At 48.8% G+C, this 27,145-nt stretch overlaps 10 protein-coding genes across 10 annotated transcripts; 5 read left to right on the forward strand and 5 right to left on the reverse strand.

The window, feature by feature from the left end:
- Window positions 1-2,819: 2,819 nt before the first annotated feature.
- Window positions 2,820-4,521, forward strand: N7518_007670 (cytosine permease; the record flags this gene model as incomplete). The annotated part of the gene is made up of 3 exons (XM_057188597.1): window positions 2,820-3,077; window positions 3,145-3,361; window positions 3,416-4,521. The coding sequence occupies 3 exons, from the start codon at window positions 2,820-2,822 to the stop codon at window positions 4,519-4,521; spliced, it is 1,581 nt and encodes a 526-aa protein (XP_057040300.1).
- A 577-nt stretch (window positions 4,522-5,098) lies between these two features.
- N7518_007671 (oxidoreductase, short-chain dehydrogenase/reductase family) lies at window positions 5,099-6,060 on the forward strand (the record flags this gene model as incomplete). Its single annotated transcript, XM_057188598.1, has 2 exons — window positions 5,099-5,168; window positions 5,225-6,060. The coding sequence occupies 2 exons, from the start codon at window positions 5,099-5,101 to the stop codon at window positions 6,058-6,060; spliced, it is 906 nt and encodes a 301-aa protein (XP_057040301.1).
- Window positions 6,061-6,752: 692 nt separating this feature from the next.
- N7518_007672 (uncharacterized protein) lies at window positions 6,753-7,189 on the forward strand (the record flags this gene model as incomplete). Its single annotated transcript, XM_057188599.1, has 2 exons — window positions 6,753-6,883; window positions 6,970-7,189. 2 exons carry the CDS (start codon window positions 6,753-6,755, stop codon window positions 7,187-7,189), a joined length of 351 nt encoding a protein of 116 aa, XP_057040302.1.
- A 1,347-nt stretch (window positions 7,190-8,536) lies between these two features.
- tif35 (translation initiation factor eIF3 core subunit g) lies at window positions 8,537-9,636 on the forward strand (the record flags this gene model as incomplete). The annotated part of the gene is made up of 4 exons (XM_057188600.1): window positions 8,537-8,553; window positions 8,616-9,237; window positions 9,342-9,513; window positions 9,584-9,636. The coding sequence occupies 4 exons, from the start codon at window positions 8,537-8,539 to the stop codon at window positions 9,634-9,636; spliced, it is 864 nt and encodes a 287-aa protein (XP_057040303.1).
- Window positions 9,637-10,293: 657 nt separating this feature from the next.
- Window positions 10,294-10,674, reverse strand: N7518_007674 (uncharacterized protein; the record flags this gene model as incomplete). The annotated part of the gene is made up of 2 exons (XM_057188601.1): window positions 10,294-10,516; window positions 10,616-10,674. The coding sequence occupies 2 exons, from the start codon at window positions 10,672-10,674 to the stop codon at window positions 10,294-10,296; spliced, it is 282 nt and encodes a 93-aa protein (XP_057040304.1).
- Window positions 10,675-10,897: 223 nt separating this feature from the next.
- N7518_007675 (uncharacterized protein) lies at window positions 10,898-11,296 on the reverse strand (the record flags this gene model as incomplete). The annotated part of the gene is made up of 1 exon (XM_057188602.1): window positions 10,898-11,296. One exon carries the CDS (start codon window positions 11,294-11,296, stop codon window positions 10,898-10,900), a length of 399 nt encoding a protein of 132 aa, XP_057040305.1.
- Window positions 11,297-16,043: 4,747 nt separating this feature from the next.
- N7518_007676 (uncharacterized protein) lies at window positions 16,044-18,302 on the forward strand (the record flags this gene model as incomplete). Its single annotated transcript, XM_057188603.1, has 3 exons — window positions 16,044-16,243; window positions 16,614-16,823; window positions 16,883-18,302. 3 exons carry the CDS (start codon window positions 16,044-16,046, stop codon window positions 18,300-18,302), a joined length of 1,830 nt encoding a protein of 609 aa, XP_057040306.1.
- A 4,047-nt stretch (window positions 18,303-22,349) lies between these two features.
- On the reverse strand, window positions 22,350-22,562 carry N7518_007677 (uncharacterized protein; the record flags this gene model as incomplete). The annotated part of the gene is made up of 1 exon (XM_057188604.1): window positions 22,350-22,562. One exon carries the CDS (start codon window positions 22,560-22,562, stop codon window positions 22,350-22,352), a length of 213 nt encoding a protein of 70 aa, XP_057040307.1.
- Window positions 22,563-22,694: 132 nt separating this feature from the next.
- N7518_007678 (uncharacterized protein) lies at window positions 22,695-23,022 on the reverse strand (the record flags this gene model as incomplete). Its single annotated transcript, XM_057188605.1, has 2 exons — window positions 22,695-22,911; window positions 23,009-23,022. 2 exons carry the CDS (start codon window positions 23,020-23,022, stop codon window positions 22,695-22,697), a joined length of 231 nt encoding a protein of 76 aa, XP_057040308.1.
- Window positions 23,023-24,411: 1,389 nt separating this feature from the next.
- Window positions 24,412-26,724, reverse strand: faa4 (long-chain fatty acid-CoA ligase FAA1; the record flags this gene model as incomplete). Its single annotated transcript, XM_057188606.1, has 5 exons — window positions 24,412-24,501; window positions 24,554-25,698; window positions 25,752-26,147; window positions 26,199-26,224; window positions 26,288-26,724. The coding sequence occupies 5 exons, from the start codon at window positions 26,722-26,724 to the stop codon at window positions 24,412-24,414; spliced, it is 2,094 nt and encodes a 697-aa protein (XP_057040309.1).
- Between the last annotated feature and the right edge of the window lie 421 nt (window positions 26,725-27,145).

The raw sequence follows: 27,145 nt of genomic DNA on the forward strand, positions 1-27,145 counted from the left end.
TTTAGCCTCGGTGTATGTAATATCGTAGAAATGGGCAAATGGTGCTTCCCATCTGTGAGCTCTGAATGGGTCTTCCTGAAGCATATACGTAATGGCTTGGATGTCCATGTTGATATTGCCGCCGTGTGCCACTGCATTCTGCTCTTGTACTTCACTGAGAGTTTTTGGATTGCCGGACCATTCATCGAGGATTGGTCGACGTGAATCGACTGACTATTCTTTCAATAATGAAATATCCCGCTCTAGCTTGTCTAGTGTAGAGAGGCCCATTGTGTTTCCAATTCTTGACTTCGAGTAATCCAGGTGGGATCGGTCTTTGGGACAGTGGCTGTCCAGGCAAAGTAGTCCCAGAGGATACAGATCTTCTTCTCTCAGCGAAAGCGGATCGTCTTATTGATCCTCTGTTGCTTTTTGCTTCGGCAAACTGCAGTTTTTGGCTTAGCCGGAAAGCGCGGTATGCACTCGTTCCACCAAACCCCACCATCCGCCCTCTATTCCAATCCCCGGGGTATCTGATAGATGGATATCAGCCGGTGGAAGTTTGAAGTCGCCGTCGTCATCGAAGTCGATCCTATCGTAGTACTGTAGGTCGGGTTCTAAGCGGTTGCGGTTGACAGTTGTAGATTGATAATGAGGTGTAAAGGAGGCAAGTAGGGTCAAGTCGCGAGGGGAATGAGATATGATTTAACCGGGCTGATAAGATGATTTCAGGAGTGACGAGCTGAGTGAGAACGAGGGGAGTTAGCGTACAAGTCATATAGAAGGTAACGTTTAGAAGTGATGGCAATGTAAGGGTAGGCGTTGAGGGAGGCTGTGTGCTTACACATATCGTATTAGGTAGAGCGAGAAGCAAAGGCGAGTATGTAAAGGTGTAATGAAGGATTCGTCTTGATGGCTTATTATTTCAAAAGACTGCGAGAGATAAGTTTAGAGCCAATTGCCTCCCCCGAGGTCGAGGGTAGGGACTAGTTAGAGGGCATTCTTGAAAGGAGCGGCTGTTACTCGCATCGGTGATACACAGCGACGAGGGGCTCTATGGAGTGGAGTTTCAAGGGTACATGTGTACATGTGTACATGTGTATCACGATGTAACTTACTAAATGCTCACTAATCTGTTGAGGAGAAGAGGCGCAACCAAACACAGGCGGAATAGGTAAGGATGATGTTTTCATGGTTCAAATCGACTAAACAGGATGTACGGAGTGCGGCTGAAGGAGAGCGAGGATTCAATGACTTCATGCCCAAAGGCTAATCTAAATTGCTAATACAGCGATATTGCGCCAGCAGTGAAGTAAGATAATGTTGACCGGAGAAGTTCAGCTTCGAAATCCGTGGATTGAGCTGAACTGCTCAGTGCTCACAATACAGGAGGAACGGAGGTATCCGATGCCTCGATAGTCCAACTTTCGGAAAGCTCCTTTATCTCTTGTCTGAATGAGTTTCCATAGACAGGAAAAACAGTAATCATTGCATCTAACGAATATCAATATCACTCTCTTCAATTTGATCCAAAGTACCATGATGTCTGGTTGGACACGACAGCCTCTAAGCCAATGAAGAGCTCTTGATTCACGCTGAGCACACTAGACAAATTCAGCATAGATCGTAGCAAATTTATACGATCGGATCTGTTGAGAGATCTCGTCCGCAAAGTTTACATGATCGGATCTGTCAAGAGTTTTTATGTGCGATCGCACCAATGAAGTCCAGTGCGGCAATCTCCGCCACCTTGTGCCGTGCTTATTATAGCCTTCGGTAGGGATACGTTGGCCAAAAGCCAAATATATGACAAACATGTAAATTGTCTTCGGAACATGTTTGGGTATGCGCGGACATGTCCGACAGGCTCGGCCTTTCGAGAATCACTGCCACAGGCTATGCGCGGCCATCCTGCTTCTGATTGAGGAGGATCAAATAATGCATATCTGAGAAACATAAGCTTTTGGGATATACTGGGGCCAACCCGAGAACATCCGGGGTACCAATAGCGCTAGGTCCTCGCTTCGCGTGGAGCGTGGATAATCCCCCCGCATAAACAGAATAATGAGAATGAGAATCACCACGTGAAGATTAAAAAAGCATTGCTAAGCTTCACGCACATCGGCGTGTCCCGTCTGGCAAGGACCCAGAAGCTTGATTGAAAGGCAGAGAGGCGTGGCATGCTGCCAATCAGGGGTGTTGTGTGTAGACAAAGTTCAGCCATGTAGACGGCCCCTGTATAATGATAAGATCAAACCAGTGTGATTGGTAAAAGGATGATCAGAGAAGGTTCACTGGCCCAAGGTGGAGTGAAGAGTAGTGTCACTATCAGAGGTATCGGGAGTCGGAGGTTGTTCTTATCTCCAGGGTTGAGTCCCGAGACACTCCACTTTCACCGTTCACACAACTCCGTCGGCCAATGACAACGGCAACTGTCCCGAGACGGAAGCGAAGGCCAGAATTCTCGGCGTCCTGATAAGCTAGGGTTGGCAGGGCTGTCCTGATTGGTCCACCTAATCCCTTGATGGGCCCGTCTCTGAGTTTTATGGATCTTTTCGAGGAACACGCGACAGGAATATCCTTGCCACAGTGCGAGAGATCGTGGTGGGGCCGGACGCGCAAAGAATTCTCGCGACACAATATATATTAACAGCGCCTCCCGTTCGGTGGAGCAAAAAAAAAAGAAAGAGAGGATGTGTCACTGATTCGATATTCAATCCCTTCATCCTGAACTCCCTGGGTCTCGCTGAGACTACTCAGCTCTTCGATTACTCCCATTTATATACTCTCCCCTCCATCCAATTCTTCGCCTTACGTTAATGAGGATTCGACCTGAAAACATGGCCTCCAAAATGTTCCCCTCACATGAGGACCTGGAAAAGGCGCCCCAGGTGAACAATGCCGCCGAACAAAATAGCAACAAGCTCTTCGACAACTCCAGCGATGGCGCCGTGCCCGGCGAGAGCTTCGAATATGGCAATTCGCTTTACGCCAAGATCCAACGCTTAGCCGGCAAGCTCAACATCGAGCAGCGAGGTGTCGAGCGAGTTCCGGAGCATGAGCGGACTGATACGTCCTATCTTAATATTGGTAGCATGGTGTGTTCCTGCAATTACCTGGCATGATCGCCGTGGCCTGAAGGCCTTTTCCACTGACCAAACCTAGTGGTTGGCCGCAAACATGGTCGTCAGCTCCTTCGCCATCGGCGTTCTTGGTAAATCTGCATTCGATCTGGGCTTCGTTGATGCCATCTTGGTCTGTCTCTTTTTCAACCTCCTCGGTGTTATGACCGTGTGCTACTTCTCGTGCTTTGGTCCCATGTTTGGACTGCGCCAGATGGTGCTCTCGCGATTCTGGTTTGGATGGTGGCCTGTGAAATTCAGTAAGTTGGCTCTCCATTAGGTTGTGTGCGTTAGTTTTGCTAATTCATGTCTAGTTGCCGTCCTTAACATCATCGCCTGTGTGGGTTGGTCTGCTGCCAATGCCATCGTTGGTGCCCAGCTCCTCAACGCGGTGAACAGTAAAGTCCCTGGATTCGCCGGTATCCTCATCATCACATTCTGCACACTTTTCGTCACCTTTGCTGGGTACAAGTATGTTCACATGTATGAGTACTGGAGCTGGATTCCCACCTCCATCGTGTTTATCATTGTGTTGGGCACATTCGCCCACTCCGGCGATTTCGTTAACATCCCAATGGGAGTCGGAGTTTCTGAAATGGGTGCCTGTCTATCCTTTGGATCAACTGTCTATGGCTTCGCAACTGGCTGGACCAGCTACGCTGCCGACTACACTGTCTACCAGCCAAAGACCCAGAGCCGTCGCCTGGTCTTCCTTTCTGCCTGGCTTGGTCTGATCGTCCCCCTTCTCTTCACTCAATTCCTCGGTATCGCCGTCATGTCCGCGACGGCTATGGGTGACGGAGTTCACAACAAGTACGCCGAGGGCTATGCAACCTCAGTCAACGGCGGCCTGCTCGCAGCCGTGCTGGAGCCTCTCGGCGGCTTCGGCAAGTTCTGCCTCGTCGTCCTGGCCCTGTCCATTATCGCCAATAACTGCCCCAACATCTACTCGGTCGGCTTGACCTTGCAGGTCTTGAGCCGTGCTACACAGCGCGTTCCGCGATTCATCTGGACTTTCCTCGCCTCCTGCGCTTCCCTCGCTATCGCCATCCCCGGTTACAGCCACTTCGAGACCGTTCTCGAGAACTTCATGGCCCTTATCGCCTACTGGTTGGCCATTTACTCCGGCGTTGTACTCGCCGACCACTTCGTTTTCCGACGTGGATTCGGTGGCTATTCTGCAGAGGACTACGACGATCCCAAAAAGCTGCCCATGGGAATCGCCGCAGCTATTGCGTTTGCCTTTGGCGTTGCCGGTGTTGTTGTGGGCATGAGCCAAACGTGGTGGATGGGTCCTATCGCCGCACATGCTGGTGACCCAACATATGGTGGTGATGTCGGATTTGAGTTAGGCTTTGCCTTCGCTGCTGCGGTATATTGCATCTTGCGACCGATTGAGCTTCGTTTGATAGGTCGATAAGTTTTAATTTGGGGTTTTTGCGATGTACATATTAGCTTGGGAATAGGGTCATAATTTTGTGCATATCATTATCTTTGCATAGTAGCATTACAACATATTGCATCATTTTCAACATTCAACTATCTTCAACCGTAAACATAGCTGACGGAGTTTGCAACGGAGTTTGCAAGGATTGCTACATAGACATTTGTCATCTATCTGTATGCCACTTCACCATCGGACTCCGGGGATTCAGAAAACTCGCCACTTGCTCCTCGGTACAATATCAAGCCGTTCCAGCGAACGTAAAGAATCATGATCAAGACCAGCTAGGCGGATTGTATTGGCGAGCTCGGAAACTCTTGGCTTTCATTGGCTGGGCCACATGTGGAGCCTTAAAGCATATTTCCCAATCCGGAAAGTTTTGATGTTTGATCTTTGGGTACGGAAATCGTGCACCTCCCAGTATAAAAGCAGAGCAAAACTCTTAATCTGCTTCTCATTTCAAACTACAATTCTCTATTCCAAGCCAATCCAACATACTTTCAAGCCTTAATATTGCGCGCAACATATCCAGCCCTAACTACACACCTTGACCATGCCTCTCAACTATAATCCCGAAAGAGATATCCCTGATCTCACGGGGAAGTCAATTTTCATCACAGGAGGTACTAATCCCATCTGCTTCCCACAAGTCCACAACTAACAGCCCCCCCCCCCCCAGGAACCGGCGGGCTAGGTGCAGCATCAGCAATCCACCTCGCCAAGCACAACCCATCACACATCTACCTCAGCGGCCGCAACGCCACAAGCGCAGAGAAAGTGATCAAACAAATCCACGAAACCAGCCCCAAGCTCGCAGTCACATTCATAAAATGTGACCTATCTTCCTTGGCCTCGGTCAAAAAGGCCGCAGAGGATTTCACCAGCCAACACCAAACCCTAGACATCCTAATGTGCAACGCGGGAATCATGGCGCAACCCCCAGGCCAAACAGCCGATGGCTACGAGCTCCAGTTCGGCACCAACCACCTCGGCCACGCACTGCTAATCAAAAAGTTCCTACCCCTCCTCGAGGCCTGCCCAGACCCACGCATTGTGCTCCTTACCTCGCAGGGATGGGGCATGCACCCGCACGGCGGCATCATCTTCGACAAACTCAAGACGACCCAGGATATGGGTTTTGGCGGGCCGTGGCTACGGTATGGACAGAGTAAGCTGGCGAATCTGGTGTATGCGCGCGAGCTCGCGAAGAGGTTCCCGGTTATCACGTCGGTGTCGGTGCATCCTGGTATTGTGGGGACGGGTCTTGTTAGTGGGCTTGGGCTTAAGGAGAAGTTGCTTGTTTATGCAATGAGTTGGTGGAGGATTGTGCCGCCGCATGAGGGTGCGTTTAATCAGACTTGGGCGGCTACTGTGGATAAGGCGCAGATTCGGAATGGGGGTTATTATGAGCCTGTTGGGAAGTTGGAGGATAAGAAGCTTGATGAGACGGCTAGGGATGGTGCGCTTGCGGGAAGGTTGTGGGATTGGACTGAGGAGGCTTTGAAGGATTTTTGATTTTGATTTGTTTCTAGATATCTTTTATGCTATTTTGTACACGTGAGAAGCAAATGATGATATGGCCATATAAACGTTTGGGTTTGTGTTCTTGACGTACAAAAAGAGGAATCCTTCACTATACCTCTATATACTCGCCTTTGCTTCTCGCTCTACCTCGTACGATATATATATACAAGCACGCAGCCTCCCTTGGCGTCTACCCTTCCATTACCATCACTCCTAAACGTTACCTTCTATATGACCTATACGCCAAATCCCCCAGTTCTCACTCAGTTAACTCTTACATTACCGTCACTTCTGAAATCATATCAGCCCGGTTAAATTCACATTTCATTCCCCTCACGACTTGACTCTGGTTGTCTCCTTCACACCTCATTATCACATCTCTTCCTCTTCATATCTTTATCAATCTACAGCTGTCAACCGCAACTGCAACTGCCTAGGAGCCGGCCTACAGTACCACGACAGGATCGACTTCGATGACGACGGCGATTTCGAACTTCCACCAGCTGATATCCGTCTATCAGATGCAAAGTCCTCGAGAATGGTATCAGTTACTTCATGAGGTACTGATTTCTATTGGGTTTATCCTACAAATTCTGATTACTCTATCTTCGTTAAGAAAGAGCATGGGAAGCCTCATCTCTGTGTCATGCCCCGGAGATTCTACCTCCGGGACCTTTCGGTCCATGAGCCAACAGTTGGTGGCTGCGCCAGGCTTTTGGGCCCTCATGATCGTCGTGGCTGGATGCCTTGCTGGCGCCGGCTATCTTTTTTGGAGGAGGTCAGCCTCCAAGGGCGAGGATATTGAGGATACCCCGTAAGTGGTAAACCACGATTCTCATGGAAACTATATTGGCGGATCTTTGCCTATGTATGCACAGAGGCTAATATATCGTAAAACAGCCTCAAAGACATCATTGTTAGCGAGCAGCCAGAGGAGACCGGCGAGGAGATCCATGCAGGGGATGATGTCGAAGCCCGTACACCTCCTGTGAGGGAGATGGGGAGGATTGGGTGGAGGTGGGTGGACGGGGTTGGCGGAACGAGTGCATACCGCGTTTTCCAGCCAAGCCAAAAACTGCAGTTCGCAAGCAAAAAGCAAAAAGCAACGGAGTATCAATAAGATGATCCGCTCTCGCTGGGAGATGGTACTTCTTACGGATTACGTCGTTGGCGTATTTAGGCTTCTTATGCCTAGTAAGAAGATCTGCATCCTATGGGACTACTTTGCCTGGGCAGCCACTGTCGCAAAGACCGATCCCACCTGGAAGCAGCGATATGAGAGAATCACGAGGGCCCTTGGCGACTGTTTCATCCCCCCAGTGAGGATGAAGGGAAGAAAATGATGATGTATTCATGCATCCTAGACAACTGGAGCCCGCTTGCACCGAGCGATCTTTCTTCCGGCAAAAGTTGATGTTAAGCAATGAAAAAAGTAGGACATAAGAGAGAAAACCGGGAAGCTATGTGCCAACAAGTTTGTTCTTAACTCCTCGCTTCGTCTGCCTATGACTGGCTCATACAAAATGACTACATCAATCAGGGCTACGTGGAGGTATCTCTTGCTGTTTTTCTCATTTCTTCCAAGGACTGCACGCCGATAATAATATCCCCTTCGTGTTGATTTCGGGGTCTGCGGAAGATGCTTTCAAAGTTGAGCACCAAAGGTGTACCATGGATTTGCCCATCTCGGTACGTAACTCTCTGTGTTGGTCGGAAAGAGGTATCCATGTGATTTCCGGTCTTATACGGATTTGGGGAAGGTCCTTCGGACCATACCTCCACGTCGAGTAAGAGGTCGAAATAACAGTACTTGATTGGCATTGTCTTGTCGTGTTTTCTACAGTAAAATTATTCCTTGCGAAGCTCTGACAGAGTATATGAGCTGCTAGAAAACGCTTTTCAAGCACGGCACATAATTTCGCCCCGATCAACACCAATCTTGGGGCTTGCAGCGGTAGGTGGCTATCTAGCTCCTGTCAGATTTGAAGAATCGAGATAGAAAGCATAGATAAAAACGGTGAGTCCCGTTTCAAAAGACGACATGAAGGATTTGAAGGGTCTGAAGGATTTTGAAACGGGACTTGAGATTATTTGCGAGTATATACTCCACAATGGGGTTTTTTGTGGCCATGTGGTGACTGACTAGGTCTGTATGGTAACTTTAAGATTGTCTGGAACTGACAAGTCAACGTGCATAGTAGAAGGATCATTTACTTGAAGAAATGGAAGACCGTGTCATTTTTTCGCTCTAGGCATATTGAGGGAGCGTATTCTAGCCTTGCTCGGGGCTATGCTCGGTGCTAGATAGGAAAAGTGCCACAAAATGAAGTATGGAACTTGGAACCACGCCACGTGATTTACGCCACCAGCCACAGCTGTGCCACAGTAAATTATTAAATCCACAACGGATTCGCCTTTGAAAGAAATCCAGAAATTCAGCAGCCGTAATAACACCATCACTTACACCATGTCTCCAGCTGGGAAGTGAGTATATACAGTTGCATCCTACAAAAAACACCGGCCTAACAAAACTTTCTATTTTACAGCCGCGCCGACTGGGCCGACGACGAAGATTTCGATGACCCCTCCGTGCTCCCGCCGCAAGAAGTGATCGCGAACAAGGACGGCACCAAGACCGTCATTTCCTACCGCTACAATGATGACAACAAGAAAGTGAAGGTCACCCGCCGAATTAAGACCACTATTGTCCGCGAACACGTCAACCCTCAGGTCGCCGAACGCCGCAAATGGGACAAGTTCGGTCTCGAGAAGGGCCACGCCGCCGGTCCCTCATTCGACACCACCTCCGTCGGCGAGAACATCGTCTTCCGACCCAGCGTCAACTGGAAGGCTAATGCTAAGGAGGCTGAGAAGGAGGGTCCCGAGAAGGGCAGCATGAAGGACCAGTTGAAGGACAAGAAGGTCAAGTGTCGTATTTGCAGTGGAGAGCATTTCACGGCTCGCTGTCCCTTCAAGGACACCATGGCCCCCGTCGAGGAGGGCACTTCTGCTGCTGGTGGCGCCGAGGCGGAGGACGATGCGGGTGGTCTTGGTGCTGGAAAGTCCAGCTACGTTCCCCCTCACATGCGGAAGGGCGGTGCTGGTGGCGGCGAGAAGATGGGTGGTCGCTTCGAGAAGGACGATTTGGCGACACTGAGAGTTACAAACGTATGTTCTGCCAGTGTTCTGCTATCTACGAGCTCTACGAGCTCTACGAGCACTACGAGCATCTTGCTTGTTTATCTTGGTTCGGTTCTGACTTTTTCAAATAGGTCAGCGAGTTGGCAGAGGAGAACGAGTTGCGGGATCTCTTCGAGCGTTTCGGTCGTGTCACCAGAGTTTTCCTTGCACGGGATCGGGAAACCCAGAGAGCCAAGGGCTTTGCTTTCATCAGCTATGCGGATCGTGGCGACGCAGCACTTGCTTGCGAGAAGGTGGATGGCTGTATGTCTTCAATATTCCGATTCGTGATCTTCTTTCTACAAATTCTTCGAGTGCTAACCCGTTCTTCCAGTCGGTTACCGCCACCTTATTCTCCGCGTCGAGTTCGCCAAGCGCACTACTTAAACTTCTTTCTCGGTTCTCTCTTACGACTTTTTGAATGGAACGTTTCCTTCTTCTCAGGCGGGCCTATCTTTGGGCCGAAGCTCTTTTCCTTGTACTGTAGGACCTGGTTGATAATGATGATTCCCAAAAAGACATCAAGCATGTCAGTTACTTATATTCGTCGGTCGATACAAAAGCAATGGGTTAGAGAAATTTTGAACTTCATACATGGGTTTCTTGGTTATTACAGGTCGTACCCTGATCTACGGTAGCATTGTTTCTTTACTTCCAATAATGTCCTTCTCGAAGCACTTGTTTTATAATTGCTTCACGCTACTATGGAACATCTCAATCGTCTATGGGACGACTCCGCGCTTGTATAAACGGATGATGTCCCAAAACAACATCCGTGGGCAAGTCGAATATACCCCATTACCCACCATTTCAGTTGTTCGGCGTGTGGATCAGCGTGGGCATAAACATCAGTGTTGGGTCGAAACGCAGTTTCAGCGTCCACTAGACATATTAATGTGCAAATTCCCCGGGAAAGGCTCAAACTGGCTAACAGGATAACAGCGTATACCAACCAAGGCCATTCTGCTCTTTGCAACCTCTCTCTCGCCGCTGGCTTCAGGCTTAACAAATCCCCATCTCCTAGCCACCACACCTAGTGCCCAGCTACCGGACTCGGCTGACAACAATCCTGCACGCCGTTGACGGGAATCTGTCATCTGGGAGATAAATGTCGCAGGCCTCGACTGTTCGATTGTTCGAAAGGCTCAGGGATCGCATTTCGACATCAAATTTTCTGCATCTTCGCATGACAATAGAGATGACATCGGAAGGAAATGGAGCTCGGGCAACCTGGACTTTTTCCTGCTGTGCCCTAGCTTCAGGCCAACTGCGTACTAGCTACGCGCTCGGGTGCTAGATCCCAGGGTCAATCACCAAAGTACCAAAGTACAGATCGATATTAGATCTCAGCACGTCAAACACAGACCCAGCCTCGGCGGTAAAAGCTGTCGTGTTAAATTTCCCGGTAACGGGATGGGGTTGCATAACGTAGCATCGGTGTTTCTTTTAGGAAAGAGACTTGAATCGGCGGGAAAAGCTTACCTATGGGTCCGGCTTTTCGCCGAAGGTCTCCCCCATACTAAACAAGACGGGGCTACGGAGACAGTGGAGAAGCCGAGATGTTGTTCCCTGCAGGTTTGGCCTTGGCTCTCTCGAAAACGCTCACCAGCCCACCGTGTTCTGGCGCTGCCACTCTGTCACGGCGGCATCAACATGTGAAAGGGCGTTCGTGACGTTCCGAAGTCTTAGTGACCTTGCAGGGAATATCGGCGCCAAACAACATGATGCACTTGTTATTGGCTTGAGGAGTTTGACCAGAAGGGCAGTTCTTCACTGGGAGCGTTTCGGCCGGTGAGCAAGTTTTGTCTTGGCTGTTCCTCCGTGCTACACCGGCACGGCTTGGGGTTGGCTGAGCTACTCGCAGGATGATTGTCAAGGGCTGAGAAGTGCCACGGGGAGGCAAAAAAACGGCCGGATGGGTTGCTGGCTGATGAGTGGAGTCTTGAACTGGCCTGCATCCCACGCCATCCAAAGCATATTCCTCGCCTGACAAGCTTCGTTTCCAGAATTGGAGGGCGGCAAACCAATCAAACACCCCTCTGTCCATTGTGATCCTTGTCTGGTTGATGCCTTGTCGTTCCATCCACGCCGACAGGGTCGGATACTTTCAGACGTTGATGGAACTTTTCTGGCCGGAGCTTCGTGGCCGTGATACGATCTGTGCTGGCGGGCTGTAGATCCAGGGTGATCAAAGTTTGGGATCACAGGGTGGGGAAACTGCCAATGATCATCCTGGTCTCGGGGCAAACTCTTGTCTTCGCGGACAGGGAAGGCGAAGCAGGGTGGACTGATCTGGCAATTTCCCACAGCAAGGCATTCTAGCCCATTGCAGTAGGCTACCAGTACTCGGGTCTACTTTCACTGAAAGTAACCATCAATCTCGGAAGAAGTGATACACAGGTAACCCATCACAGAACCTTGTGTCCAGGCGACCCAATGCTGAATTGTGGAGCCATAGAGGCCTGAACTGTTTAATCTCCATGGATGCGAGTAAGGGAAATTAGTTTGGAAATCGTACCATTTTCCTTGAATGTGCTAGCTCGACATGGTATGAGTCTTGACATGGTACAAGATACTGGGAGAATTAGATAGATCAATTTTTTCGCCCGGACAAGGCCGGTGGATGTCTCGGGGATGGAAGCCCTGGAGGCCGCGGCCGTTGGTAAAGTAAAACTTTAATCTGTCTCGATCGACAAGGCAGAAAGAAAAGCCTCACAGGATTGTCTTCGGATAGGAGGATTTGCCGACTCTTTCCTTACTTGGTAGTCATCGTCCAGGAATATCTCCCCCCGACATGCAAGACTTCGAACTCTAGACCCCATCGACCAGGATTGGCGCATTGGAAATGGCCTATGGGTCCATCGGGCGTGTCGCATCCTCAGATGCTGGAGCAACAAGCATATGGGGCTGAGGCAGCAAGACCCGGGGGGGATAACCGTCTAGGATGACACTCTGGATCTGTACGCTGGTGAGATTGGCCAATGGTCTTTTTTGGATTTGAATTTTCTGATCTCCAGGGCTAATAACACGGTTGAGTCAGCAATCCCGACTCCGGGATGTGGTTATAGCTTCTCTACCGTTGCCAGGAGCTGTAGCTTTGCGCCCCCCTGTCCAAAGCTCGAACACCCGAATGTAACCAGCAATGAAGGGCATGGCATTGGATTTGCCATTGACGTACAGCCAAGAATTGTTGCACGGGAATATATTTTTTTTCTGAGATGTCAACCATTGGGGGGACAGACTCGGTAGATGGCACGTGCCCGAAACAGAGACAGATGGACTGAGACAATTGCAACGTCAAGCTGTCAGAGTTTTCCGGCTTCTAGGGTTCTGGGGCTAATCCATGTCGAGAGCATCCATAGATGGGTTCATGCATTTCCTCAAGTCAAATTATTGGCATTGGCTTCGAGGTACCTGCAGTGAGCCCTGGACGTACCGTATCGGACAATTTTTGAGCATTCGTTTCCTGTATCTATAGTTCTGTACTCCGTACCTGAGCACAGGTAGAGTTGATATGTCGAAAAGTGACATGTGGAGAGTTCACGGGTGGACCGATGGATCTGATAGTGTCTTCCGGGGGGGGATTAGCTGCATAAATTATTTGATTTCAATTGGCGCCTAATGTCGAACTAGGAATATAGCCCCTGGGCCCCCTGGGCCCTAATTCCAAGCCTAATATTCGAATGAAGTGTATGCTAGCTATATCAATTTAAGCATCAACAATAACTGCCCTGCCCTAATAGGAGGCAGAACACAAGTACACGGTACATAGTTCATCTACTAATCTAATATGTACACTCAACGTACCTGGTACATAAATCTCGTCCAGTTCACCGCCCCTGCCCGTGTCAACCCCGTCATCCGGGAAGGGCTGAGAGTCAAAAAGAAATATGTCATTGTCCACTCACTGTTGTACCCCTTGGAATTCTGAAAGTTGGTATGGTTGATCAGTACTTTATTACCCTGGTACGGGTAATCAATCCTGCACCTAGTTCGGAGTACTCCCTACCGATTCGGTACCCACACGGTCGTGATGTGCCCGTGGGGGCGAGTAGCTGCACAACATACCCGCCATAACCCTGAGGAAATCGAATCTACGGCTTGTCTACCCAATCACAAGCTTGCGGGTGCTTCTTTACTGCACCTTGCCATCTCACCCAGCCTCCTGCAGGATGGTCGATCTTCTAGCCACTAATGCAGTTCTGTCGACACGATCAGGACTGTCCACTCATGGAGACCAGGATCTTTTCAATCTATTCCAGTTCCCTGGACATTTCATTGACGGAACGGTGGGACTAGTGCCGCTCGATTTCTGGAAAAGGCTCCCGGGTACGGACCGCAATCATTGTATACCCCACTGAGCTGCTTTAGCCTCTCTAGTGGAGACTGGAGACCCCCGTCTGCAGTTAGGGCACGGTTTCGCGCCACAAGAGAAACCGCGCTTACCAGAACAATCTCTCTTTCGGAGTGGAGTGGATCTACTCCATGCTTGGGGTGCATCGTCTCGAACGAGCTATTTTTATTGCTCTCCAGGTTCGGTTCTGTCGGTGTGAACACCGCCAACATGGACAATGCAACATGCTTAATGGATCTTGTCGATCGCATGATCGTCCATTTTCTTCATGCAAGAACCGCTGCTCGTGCCTCGAGCCTCTTACGGCTCAAAGGAAACAAATATGACGGGAACTACTCCGACAGACCTTGGAAACATTACGGAATTCGGTCAGGACTTCTCCCCGATTTGGTCATTTCTCATATTTAACTCGCCCTTCTTTTTTTTTTTATCATTGGTCTGGGGTCCTCCAAGTCTGATACATCAACCGTCTCTGTCATGGGTCTGCATAGTTACATATCCCGGAGGTCGATCATCTCCTCTATCCTTTCTAGTTTCAGCTTATTTCGTTCTCCTGCAGCGACCCGTCTGTCGGGTATTCGCACTAGGACATCTGATCCCATCGGGAATTATCTGTAATAGAAAACACATACAACGTGTACGTACCGGCCTTACCCACGGTCCGTGCAGCCGCCGTCGGGTCCTTCTAGCACGCAACCGTGAACATGGGGTGTTCTGACCAATGCCATACTCCTTCAACAATCAACCTGTCTGGAGCCGACGATGATTTGATGCTACTCTCCTTGCCCATTGCGCTCGACCCGGTCAAAATTCCAAATTCGGGACTTCAAAATACAAATCATAGAGGAAAAAAGAAAAATTGTTGTTTTCTTTTTTTCCATAGAGATCATACACAGAAAATGATAACCCGGATACCTTTCGCCGATTATGGTTGGACCCCTATGCAAACTCACTGCCCCATTGGAGCCTTACCGAATACAACGTATTTCACTGTCCCTGGCAGATCCAACTCGTGGTTATGGTCGCCTCTCGGCTAGACCATCACTAGTGGGCCCTGAGCCTTACCAGGATAGACTAATAATCCTCCAACAATCCCGAGAACGGCTTTAGACAATATTATAGACCGGAAGCTTCATTGGGTAGAACGTACCAATTGCAACCTTCTGTTATTTCCGGGGATAAAGCCAATCACATACATCTGGTCTCAGCCCTGATGTCCAACTGATAGTTACAACTATCTATATCTATATCTATACATCTATACAACTAGGTAAGCGCAGATCTACTTCCTGCAACCTGTCAAAAGAGATGATTCCTCAAGATCTGCTCGGCCGTTCTTAAATACCAAGTTAGGGTTGCATAAGTGGAAGTATCCTGCTGCAATACCAAGATACTTACCTAGTTATGCCGGGGCAAGAGCTTTTTATTTGCTCGTCGTCCCCAGGCTGTCACACCAGATTACATCAGTGTCTTTTCCTTTCCCCTTCTGTGATTATTTTGTTTTTCATTTTGTTTTTGTTTTTTTGTTTTTTTTTTTTGCCCCTCCGTAGCCTGCGATTGCTATTTTGCTATTTTGCTATTATTGTGCTTTTTGGGATTTTTGGCTTTTTGCTCGCTTTGGGCTAATTCTTTTCTACAGTTCTCTTTCTCCATACCCCCCTCTCCCTTAAGATCTTTGCAAAGAACACTATAAGTTCTGGCCCGATCGATTCCAACCCTCTTCTCTTGTACTTTTGTACCTATGACTTAAGTTAATGCGAGATCGCCCAATTAGGAAGTCATGTCTATAAACCGGTGACGCACTTTGGCTCCCGGGCGATCATCTACTTCCTGTCAACATCGAAAAGGGCACCGTTTTACGCACCGTTTTACTGAGCATACTATATGTATTACTCTTCACGTTCATCCTTATAACTCAAAGGCCTTTCCTATCTTCATTTATACTTCTTCGTTCTTTCTCCCCCACTCTCCCTTCACTCCGTGTTTGCTACTTGCCTTCTCCAAACAACTTCTTGTGAGAATTGTGTTTTGGTTTATCTCCAAGACCAAGAGGAGCTGTATTGATTTTTTCCCACCTTCATAGGCTCAAAGCACCACACTCTGAGTGATCCAGACGTCAAAGGTAACAATCAAGTACTGTGAGAGAATTTGACTATGTGTTTACCTAACCCTTTGCTATTCTAGACATCAAGTTCCTGCCACCCAAGACCTCAAGGGCCAGACGGCTTTGGCGTCTCGCCCGGTGTTACATTAACCAAAAACTTCAGGGTCCTCGAGGCGCCTGGTATCAGCACGCTCAGGATGAATCCCTGTAAGCTTCTCTCTTTTTCATTCCCTGTTTATTCCGTCATGCGGTTGATTCGACATTGACAAACATTGCCTTTGTCTTTTTCTTTTCTTTTTTTTTCTCTTCTCCATATATCTTTCCTATCTCTAACCTATGAATTTCCCAGCACTTCTCTCGGAGGTATTCTCATTGAACGATCCCGTTACTTCGGAGGGTGACTATATGAACTCTCATGTGACAGGGTTTGGAACGGACGAAGACGACAACAGCCAGCGAGTCGGAGGTCTCGTCTCCATGCCTGACACCAACGGCGTGAGGTACCACGCACAGCATCCTTTGATGCAGGATTTACAGTAAGTTATTTTCTATTCTTTCAATCCGGACTTGCCCTTGCGCTCCACTCGGTCAGCCTCTCGACACCCTTGTCGCTGCGCTTCCTCCGGGTCCGGGCAGCTTGAACTTCAGTCCAGCCTGTTTCGGTACCTTCCATACCAATCTGCTGCCTGCATGTCTTTCTTCCGATGTTTTGTCCTTTTTATCTGAGCTCGTGCCGTGTCTTGAGGTCCTTGCCTCTTTCGCCCCCCCGTTTCCATTGTCTTTTTACGCATCATGGTTTCCGTGCTGCGCCCGGACTCATATGATATCTTCTGGACTGTTTTAATTACAGGCGATCGCACGTGGATTCCCCATGGTGAGCTTTTACTGAGCCATTCTTCACTTTAGATATTCTGGTTCGGGTGCTCTTGCAATGACTCCGCCAGACTCTTGTCCTGGTAAGTCCTTTCTTACTTTCAATCCCGAGAGACTTCCTTTGACTGATACATTGTGGTGTAAAGACTCATTTTCGCCCACGTCTGGTCCCCTATTCCCTCATATCTCTCGGCTTCAGCATCCCTTTGATAGAATGGCAGACTATCAACGGGTGCCAGCGCTGTAAGCTTGACGCTCCTATAAAGGTGGATGAGGTTCATCAGTACTGATCTTTCCTCTAGTCAACCGCCAACTGGAATGCCTACCGGGATGCAAAGTTCTGGGCATGCCTTGAGCTCCATTCCAGCACTCATGGGACGCAATAATTCCTACGGTTCATACGCCTTACAGCGCGGAATTGGAAATATCGGCTTGCCTTTGGGGGGAATGAACGATCTTTCCCGTCATGGGTATCCGGGCACTGCACGCGCTTTAGACAGCGGGATGGATCGATCTCAGAATAACATGTATCAGCAACCGATAGTGGAGTCCCCACAACGCTCACAGCCCCAGGTTGAGGCTCCGCCTTTCGACGACACGACTATTCTTCATACAGTTGTTGCAGAGTTTGGTGGCCAGTATCAGACAGTGAAACCAGACGTCCAAGCAAAAATGGGTCGAGGGCCCTTTCCAGCTGAGGGCAAGTGGACTTGCTATCGCCGCAACTACTTCGCGGTGACCTGCGGCTTTGGCCTTCATCCTTGGCCTCCCAATGCCCCTCTATACATCCGCTATCCTGACCAGACCCTTGAACCAATCCGTGGATTTTCAATGGCCATTTCTGCTATCGTGAACGGTCAATATGGAGAAACTCGAGAACTTGTTCAACACACCCCAAAGCGAGACAAGCAATCCGAACGCAAACCAGGTCGTGTCGTTCTTCAGCCTGCACCTCCATCTTCATTCACATCAACCTCAACGGTTAATGGAAGTCTCTCGGGATTCCCCCTTGGCTCGCAATCTATGGACTACAACCCTTCTTTCGCGGGGACACCTCAGCCATGCCAGCCTCCAACGTCCCACGTATTCGAACGTATTCAATTCCAGAAAGCGACCGCCAACAATGGCAAGCGCCGTGCCCAGCAACAATATTACAATCTGGTCGTTGAACTGTACGCTGAGGTTGCTAGCTCGGTCCCAGGTGAAACTGAGTGGGTACAGATCGCCCGGCGCCACTCCCACCCCCTGGTCGTCCGCGGACGTTCACCCGGTCACTACAAGGACGGACGCCGTGGCAGTACTGGTAGTATGGGTCCGGATGGGGCTGGCGGAGACAACACTTGTGGTGTCATTCCTCATGGGCTGGGCCAAACGGGTCGTTCCCACATGCTCATGTACGACACGTCGCATCGAAATGGTCTTTCTTACGGCAGATCCGATCATCGGAAAATTAACGTTACAGACCACTCCCCTCTCAGCGACAGTCCTCTCATCTCCTCTTCGTCTTCTTCTGGATTCGAGTACTCAATGATTGATACTATGGACCCCATGGACACAATCAAGTCCGACCTTTACCTCAAATCAGATCCATATCAGGATAATACCTACACAGGGGTTCCCCACCAACATCGCCAGTCTAATACTGGTGGATACGACCCCGTCTACTCAACGAATTATAGCCGTTACGATCCGATCCAGAATTCGCATAGTCTATGCACTTAGGCTGTGCCTTTGTTTTGCCCCTGGTTTCTGAATTATCTCTGTTTCTTTTCGTGTTTTATCTTTTTATCATGCTCGATACGACCAAATGGGAAAGGGGTTATGCACTGGTGCAGGACGGCGTGGGGGATCATGAGGCCATTTCTATTCGTTGTTTTATTTTATTATTTCTATCATCTGATTGCTAGTGGACTCAGTGGCCTTTGTTTATTTCATTGTGATCTATTCGTTATCTCTTTTGATTCGCTCCAATTCTACTCGAGATACTGTCTCATTTCATGTGTCTGCCTCGGAAAAAAAGCATACAGAATGCCATTAAGACTGTCTTCAAAAGCAAATGACGGAATATGCTAGCGAATAGAACCGATTTGGTTAAGATCTGGACTTGATATTATAGTATTCCAATAATAATAGTTGAATTAGCATTGTCTAGGTATTGGTACAAAGACAATATCATAACAAAGCCAGGTATAGTACAACCTCACATCGAAACACAAATCTTCGAAAACAAACATTAAAGGCGTACCCCTAAACTCCCCGATTTGCTCTCTTCATAGCCAGGAACCGTTATTTGCTGCGGTCCTGGTCCTAGTCTTCATCTATTACAGGGCTGCCAGTCCGGTTTTCAATGGATATGGACTTATGCGGTCTCTGCCTTGATGCTTTTGCCTTTTTTGCCGCATTTTATTTTGTTGTTTGCTGCTTTGTTTGACTTGTTTTATTTTTCTCGCCTCTCCCAACTATCCAATCAAACATGAAGCAAGGACCTACGGTACTTTGCTTCCAGGACTCTTTTTTCGTGTCTGATGACTATATAGACTGACGCCCGCCGAAGTAAGCAAACATGGATTTTGCCTGCGGGAATGAGGGAATGATTGGGTCGAGTTCATTAAAAGGCCATGCAAGATTAAAGGGCTTATTGTGGCGCTATTACTAGTTCTTTTTTACTTAATTCCCACTTCCTTTGCTTTTGCTTTTTGGGGAGGCTCCGGTCTTGAAAACCAAAGGAAGCAAGGTGGGTACTATTTCCGTCGTGGACGGTGTACATGCAGATATTCCGAGAGAAACGGTTACATGCAGAATGGATCATGGTGTTTAGAGCCAATTGGAGAGTTGAGGAGCAGTCTGTTTGTAGAGTTCTGAGAGGGCTGGGTTTTGCTTTCTTAGGCAGCAGAGATTGTCTTATAGCAAGGTAGTATAAAAGATTTTACTTTAAAAGTATTATTAAATGTAAGAAATCATTAGATGCAGATCCTGATCGACAACAGTGCAGGTCATACTTCATGACAATGTACGTACATGTCAGCTTAGCCCTGTTTAGCTATTAGCTATAAATTCAACATCCGATTATCTCGATCTAAGTATATCAGGTGAAACAAGACAAGGCGTTGGTGCGACCATCAATTCGACGGTATGCGAAAGTAAAAGATCCAATCTCTCCAATTAAACCTGCTCATTGTCTCAAGTTAAATTATCCAAATGAGAAAAATCCTCGTATCAGCCAAGCCTCGCTGCACCTCGGCATATTCCGATGTTTTAAACACTCGGATCCTTGTCAATATCATCCCCTGTGAAGGCCGGGGGAGGAACCTTACATCCGCATGCGGTAAGAGATTTGAGAGATATAGTATGTGGATCAGAGAAAGGTTTCTTGTTAGAATCAGACTATTTTTGACTTTATCTGAAACAATTGGGTTCAAATCTAGCTTTTGTTCTAAATCTCGTTGGTATATACCGTTTTTGCCACGGAAGAGCATATGTATCCCATTCCGAAGGGAATAAATGAATCTTTTGTATTCTTCCTAAGAAAAACGCTCGGATACTTGGGGTAGGTCTAATATCATTGGTTGTTTACTCAGAACCGGTTGGATAGGTACTTCTGCACGTCGTACAAGGGGAGTCAGACAAAAGGGCAATCCTAGGCGCTTGGGGTTCTTATTCGACATCTTGAGTTGACACTCCTAATTTGGTCTTTGGTCGGGCTGGGCATTTTGATATCCTGGTATGTTGCCACTATTTCATACTTCATGGTATTTCCACTTTACAGTACGGAGTATATGTGCCCTTATCTACATCTTTTGATCTTATTGATCTAAAAGGTCTCTGCTTTATTACTCACAACGGCTATCGTCACAGTCAAGTAGGTTACATTGTTATTCTGGCGACTCCTGCTCCTACAATCCTCTGAAGATCAGACATCGCAGGATTAGCATAGAGTCCATATCTCCATGCGAGATCGGCCGTAGTCTACTATCATGAAATATCCAATGCAGAAAGCACTAACCAATAAAAAAATGTCAACAAATCCCGGGAACTGCATTTAAAGCTCAAGGGTAAAAGCAAGGAGACTATGTTCTATAGCGGCAAGGCACAAGCCTGAATGAAAGGAGACCGGGTTGTCAGTACGACGATGATCAACCCTATCCGAGATCGAGCCAAGACGCCCAGAAGACAATCCGTCTAAAGACTTGATATTTAGCCCAATTAGCCTGGTAAGATATCTGTCTCTGCTGCCTAAGGGACAGGATATGGAGTCATGGACAGTGATATCTCTGCATGAACCTCTCCGCGATCGATTTTGCTACTGCACTAGGAATAAACCCTGTCCATGCCACAGCTGCTCTAATACAAACTCTCGCCGCTTGTCTTGGACGCATTGCGAGCTAGGAAGCTAGCTTCCACGTATGTTCGAACGTACCTGGTTATTCCTTCCAGATGGAGCTATGGATCAGCTAAAGTGTTTACCTGCTATCAGCCATCCAAGGAGCATGGTCGTGTTCCACCTCAACGGCCTCCAGAGCATGGTGCTAGTCTTGTCCTACCCGACATAACACATGACCGCTCTGTAGATCCGAGGTAATGTTTTGAAAATAGCTTTCTCGGGGAGCTAACTACGAGTTTGGATGAGATCATGGCATCTATGAATAGAATAAAGGTGGAAACAATCTATCGAGACTGGCATGACGAAGAGTCCATATGGATCGAATCCCGGTTACCCCGATTGATGAGCGTCGATCTTTGGGGTGCACAAGATGTCTTCTAAGGGTAAAGGGGTCCCTCGTGCTACAATATGAATGATATCATAGAACTAAGTTCCGAAACAATACTTTGGAGCCGCACTACGATTGTCGATATGAGGTTTCTTGCTTTAAGATTCTTATGATATAGGTGTTTTGATAAGATTGTTTCACATTGCTTGGGATAATATGGCCCTAAGACGTCCCATCTAGGCAATGCGACAAGTATTCGATAAATAGAGTAGAGGCTAACCTAGACACGCATATTCCAAATAACCCACGAACTAACCCCATGACCAAAATATAGAAAAGGACATCCCAACATCTCAAACAAACAATCAGTAGCAAAGCCCAATCCCAACCAGACCAACTGCCCCTCGCATCACTTTCCCAATCGGACAAAAGAGAAAGGTCGGAAATTAAAATCGACCGCTAATTGGCCCCTCGCCACAAGAACCAACATGTCACGATCCGGGCCAGGCTAAGCAACGATCCACCCTCTCAGCCGCAGTAAATCTTCCGAGCCACAGGAATACCCAACCAATGCCCCAGAAAGGAAATAATAAAACGTCCGCGAGGTGAGGCTAGGCGGGGAAAGACGGCCGCTGACTGCAGCAACCCAATACTTCCCTGCGCTGCGAACAGGGCGGTGGAAGCCGGGGTCGTTGCAGCCGCACGGACAGGCGTGGGCGTGGGCATGGGCAAAGACAGGGTAAAGCCGGAATGATCAGGCCATTCCCTGTGGTCTTTCCGATAGGGACGTGCACGCGCAGATCAAGTCTGTCGGACACAGAGAACGGGGGCGTCAGCCACTGGCCACGGACCACTGACCGTTTGCTTGTTTTTCTTTTTTGTCTTGGCGGGACGCGAAGACAAGGCAAACAGTGGCAGACTGGTCGCTATGACCGCTTTCCAGTGTAGGTATGTAGTAAGTGACCTTCCGGCTCCGAACCGGGCCCTCTTTTGAATCCCGGAGTCCCGATGCGTTGGGGGAATGGATAGAGGGGCGGTATGTAGATAGGCAGTTGAATGTTTAGATGTCTGGCACGGACACGGGCGCAGCGAATTGCAGCAATGCAGCAATTGCAATTGAGTTTCTGGAGGAAGGTTGACTCAACAAAATATCCCAGGGAAAGACTTCCTTCCATACCAGCCCGGCAGTCTGCAACGGACTGGCTTCACTTCCCTCCTCTCCCTTTCCTGACCAGTCGCGTTCAAGTCCGTGGTTCCGTGAGACTGCACCCATGACTCCCGTAGATAATCACAGCCGACCACAAAGCACACCCGGTAGCCCATCGCCATCACCAGCCCATGGGCTAATCACATGAGCTCCCAGAGTCCATTCCCGCGCCTTGTCTTCGTCGAATTCCTCAATTGCTCAGTTTGCTCGAGTATCCGATATCTCCCCTTCCTCCCCTCCGATACGCACCACGCGCACCGCCAGCTTCCGATCCAGCGCATCCTGCTCTTCTTTCGTAGGTTGCATGCCCAATGCGTTTTCTACCTGGGGCGTGGTCCAGATTCCGATGCCTGCCCAGGCCATGAGACCGATACCGAACAGGGCCCGGGTTTTGGGGGCGAGGCCGCGGTAGGAGCTGTGAAGCTTGTTAGTTTCTTGACTTTCTTTCTTGCCTCGGTAGTCCGGGTGTTAGTGTGTGCCGGGGTTGGTCGGTTTAGAGCTGTATCACGTACCTCCAGAGAGACATTTGGACTGGGAAGGAGATTATTCTAGTCTTGGAGGGAAGTGACAATGGGGGCAATGTGTGACTTGACTTTCAACTTGCTGCTTAACGGGCAGAGAGTCACGTGGAGATATCTACACTTTCGGTCACGGGATTGGTTGGTACCTGAGGCTAGCGAACTCTGTCGGCTAATCCGTTTCCGTAAAATATAGGTCCAATCAATGGATTTCAATCAGTCTGTATTTCTGTATTTCTGTACTGGCTCAACTGGCAATTTATGGAGCCTGATTACATAAACTAAAATAAACAATAACTAACGTAATTCACAAGCGAGCGGCCACCACAAGCGAGTGGCCATCTCCAAAACACATAGTAAATGCAACATATTCCACATTTATATCTCAACAACCATATGCTCATCCTTTCTCCCCGTTTATCGATAGTTATTGATAAGACTCATCAGTACTATATATCAATTTCAAAGAGAGTAGAATACTATCTTACTACCATTTCGAAAATTACCGAAAATTACGTTCCTAAAAGCTAGAAATATATATATCGCAGTTATAAAGTCATTAATTTTCCTGAAGCTCCCTAGATATGCTAGATATCATATATAAAGCACTATGCTACAAAGACAAGTCCCTATAGACTACCGTTGTTGAGATATCAAGTTGTAATTTATCACATTTACTATGTGTTTTGGAGATGGCCACTCGCTTGTGGTGGCCGCTCGCTTGTGAATTACGTTACCACATTGTTAGGATTAATAGATCCTCCGGTATTCTCTGGTATGCCGACCCTGCGTTCTCCGACAAACTCTATATACTTCAATTCGTACCAGTACGACGGGTTCGAACGTGTGTCTACTTGTCTGCCGCTAAGTCCTGCCAGGTACATGGACAACCCCGGATACTTGTGAATTGCTGGGGGGGTGGTGTAACTGTGGCTGATAAATGAGGTACCGGGATACTTCGGACAAAGCACTGCCACTCCGTACATACTTGTACCTCTCTGTATATGATAGACTAGCTGGATGTATGATAGCTGGCTGGGTAAACGAAGCATCGAAGGCATTCTTAGACTAAAACCTCTTCCGGGGGTGCGAGAAATGGGTCCATGGCCAATCAAAAAGTATTTCGATAGAATACGAGGCCCATATGTCGATTACGAATTTACGATAGACCAAGTCCTCGCGATGCCGATCATTTCATGCCCACATTGATTATTATATCATTTTCATCGTGGCAGAATATCAATAAGAGCAAGAGTCGAGAAGGTAATCGTAAATTGAACAGTGAAAATAACAGAGAGGGTCTCAAAGCGCAAGCAATACAGCAGGGAAATAAAATAGAAATAAAAAACACAAGGGCGAAGCGAGGAAATCAGTGAATGAAGCACCTTGACACGCTTTTATTTCTTGCCGTAGGCCCTGTTGATGTCGGACTCGTAGCGGGCAACGATCTTCTTGCGCTGGAGCTTTTGCGCAGCGGTCATAAAACCCTAATGTCTCGTTAGCAGAGTTCGTGCTCCAGATAGCTTGAGAATCACTTACGTTTTGCGGAGTCCACTCGTCGTCGGATAGCACGATACCGTTAATAATCTCAATGCCCTTCAAGCCACCTGCGCGGCCGGCGGACTGCAGCTCGTGCAAGACGATCGTCTTGAGCTTTTCGTTGTGAACGAGGGTCTCGATGGTGTCACCCTCGATGCCGTTCTCGTGGGCAATCTTCTTCAGTGCCGCCTCGACGGGGACAATGATAGCGATGGGCTTGTCTTGGTCCTCAGCGGCGTAGACACAGATGTTGCCAACCACGGGAGACGAGCGGTAGACAGACTCTAGCTTCTCCAGAGCGATGTATTCACCGTTCAGGGTCTTGACCAAGTTCTTCTTGCGGTCAATGATCTTCAGGTGGCCGTTGGGGTCGAACTCGCCAATGTCACCGGTCATGAACCAGCCATCCTTATTGATCGCAGCCTTGGTCTCCTCCTCGTTTTGGAAGTAGCCCTTGGTCACACTGCCACCGCGGATGAAAATCTCGCCCTGAGGGGGGTGGTTCGAGGCCAGGTATCCAGCATCGGGGAAGTCAACAAGCTTGACCTCGATCGAGGCGGGAATTTCACCCAAAGCATTGGGGTTCCAGGCCAAGGGGTCGTTCAGGGCACCCATGGCAGAGGTTTCGGTTAGACCGTAACCGCTAACCATGGGGGCGATGGCCATGGACAAGAACACCTGGGTCTCCTTGGAGACGGGGCCACCACCGTTCATGATGACACGGAGTCGGCCCCCGGTTGCCTCCTTTAGCTTTTTGAAGACAACGGCGTCCAAAATTGAGGCGCCCAGGTTTGAGCCAGGGATGCCGGTGGACATGAGGAAACTCTTGGCTGACATGGCACCCCAGAACATACCCCTGACCACGAAACTGGCCTTGTTTAGATTGGCCAAGACACCCTTTTTCACTGACTCCCACACGGCCGGTACACCGACCAGAACGGTAGGCTTGAATTCCTTGATATCGCCCAGGCACTTCCACATAGAGGCGTCGGACAACGTTCGGGGGTTACCGTATCCCATGGTACCACCCCAGAACAAGCACAGGTTCTCGAACATGAATTCCAGAATGTGCGATTGGGGAAGATAGGTCAGGAGGGAGTCCGTGTGGTTGATACAGGGACCGATGACGGTGTGGACACCAGCAGCTATTGCGAGATATTAGCTTAATGGACAGTTCGGAGGGTTCTTTCTAGCTTACTGGCAGCGATCACGTTGGCGTGTGTCAATGGCACGCCCTTCGGTGCGCCTGTTGTGCCCGAGGTGTACATTATGCAGCACAGGTCCTCCGGCTTAGGGGGAACAGGCTCCACGGGGTTCTCCTCGCCCTGCTTACGCAAGTCCTCGATGCTCAGCACATTGATGTGGATAAACTCGCTGTGTAACTGATCAAGAATCTTCTGGTCGATTTCCGTGTCGGTGTTGTAGATAATGTGCTTGATTGAGGGCACGCTCCGGAGGATGTCGATAAGCGACTTCAGAAGGCTGGGGTCGAGGAAGATGGCAGTGCTACCGGTTTGAACGATAGAGTGCTTTAGGCCTTCCTCGCCTAGGGTATCATACGCGGTTACAATGGTCACGGACTGAGATGCAGCACCTGTAGTAGGTTAGTGGGTTTGTTCGCGTCATGGAGATAGGGTTAACGAACCGTGCGACATGGCCAGCCAGTGTGCGCTATAAGAACAATCAAGTCAGTCATCTGGCTCCGAATCTCTTTGGGGGCGCAATGTCTCTTACCTCGTCGCACCGTAAAGGTGGATTCTGCCCTCCTTCTCGAAGCCCAGCTTACGGAGACCGCAACCAAGCTCCAGACACAGCTTCTCATATTCGAGGAAGCTCTTGTAGGTATAACCACTCATTTCAAAATAAGTCCACTTCTTGTCGACCTCCTGCTCAACACCATCCACGATCTTCTTGACCTTCTTGTTCTCCACGTGGGTCTTGATGAGCCGGCGAGTGCCGACAGCTTTGGCGTTGCCAAAGACGCGAGCAGACCGGCGCATATTCTCATAAGTGGTAGAGACATCCTCGAGGGTCGTAATGAGGCCGTTCTTGGCCTTGGGGTGTCGACGTGGGATTGTCTCACCGGGGACGGGCTCATATCCGGGCGCCTCGATTGAGAAAGGGCCCTTCTTGACCATGCGCGGCTGGAGGTGAATGTTTTGCGTCGCCATGTTGACTGTGTTTCTCGCTCAAAGGGAAAGCGGAAGGGGCCGGGTATCGAGGATATTTAAAGAAAAAGATCTTCTACGCGATGGGGACGGCGGTTAGCTAGTGCGGGAATAGCACGGAGCTAGGAAGGGGCAAAGCACACGAGCTGTAACAAGCCACGGGGTAAAGCAGGAGTTGGAATAGAAACTTACCAAGTCAAGAAAGAAAATGGGGTATTAAGATGAGATATGAACTGAGCATTCACCGGAGAAGAGGAGAAAGTTGGGCCCTGGCAGGTTGGATATGTGGCTGGTCGGCAAATGACGCAGGAGGTCCAAGGTTTTCGGGTTGATATTCGACTTTGGGACTTTGGGACTTTCACCACGCACGGAGTCTTGTTTTTTTTTAATATGTTTCAGTTGATTCCTTCTTGAAATTAAGCCT

Source organism: Penicillium psychrosexuale, assembly GCF_028828465.1.
Source record: "Penicillium psychrosexuale strain IBT 29551 chromosome Unknown utg000004l, whole genome shotgun sequence".
In the NCBI taxonomy this organism is placed as follows: Eukaryota; Fungi; Ascomycota; class Eurotiomycetes; order Eurotiales; family Aspergillaceae; genus Penicillium; species Penicillium psychrosexuale.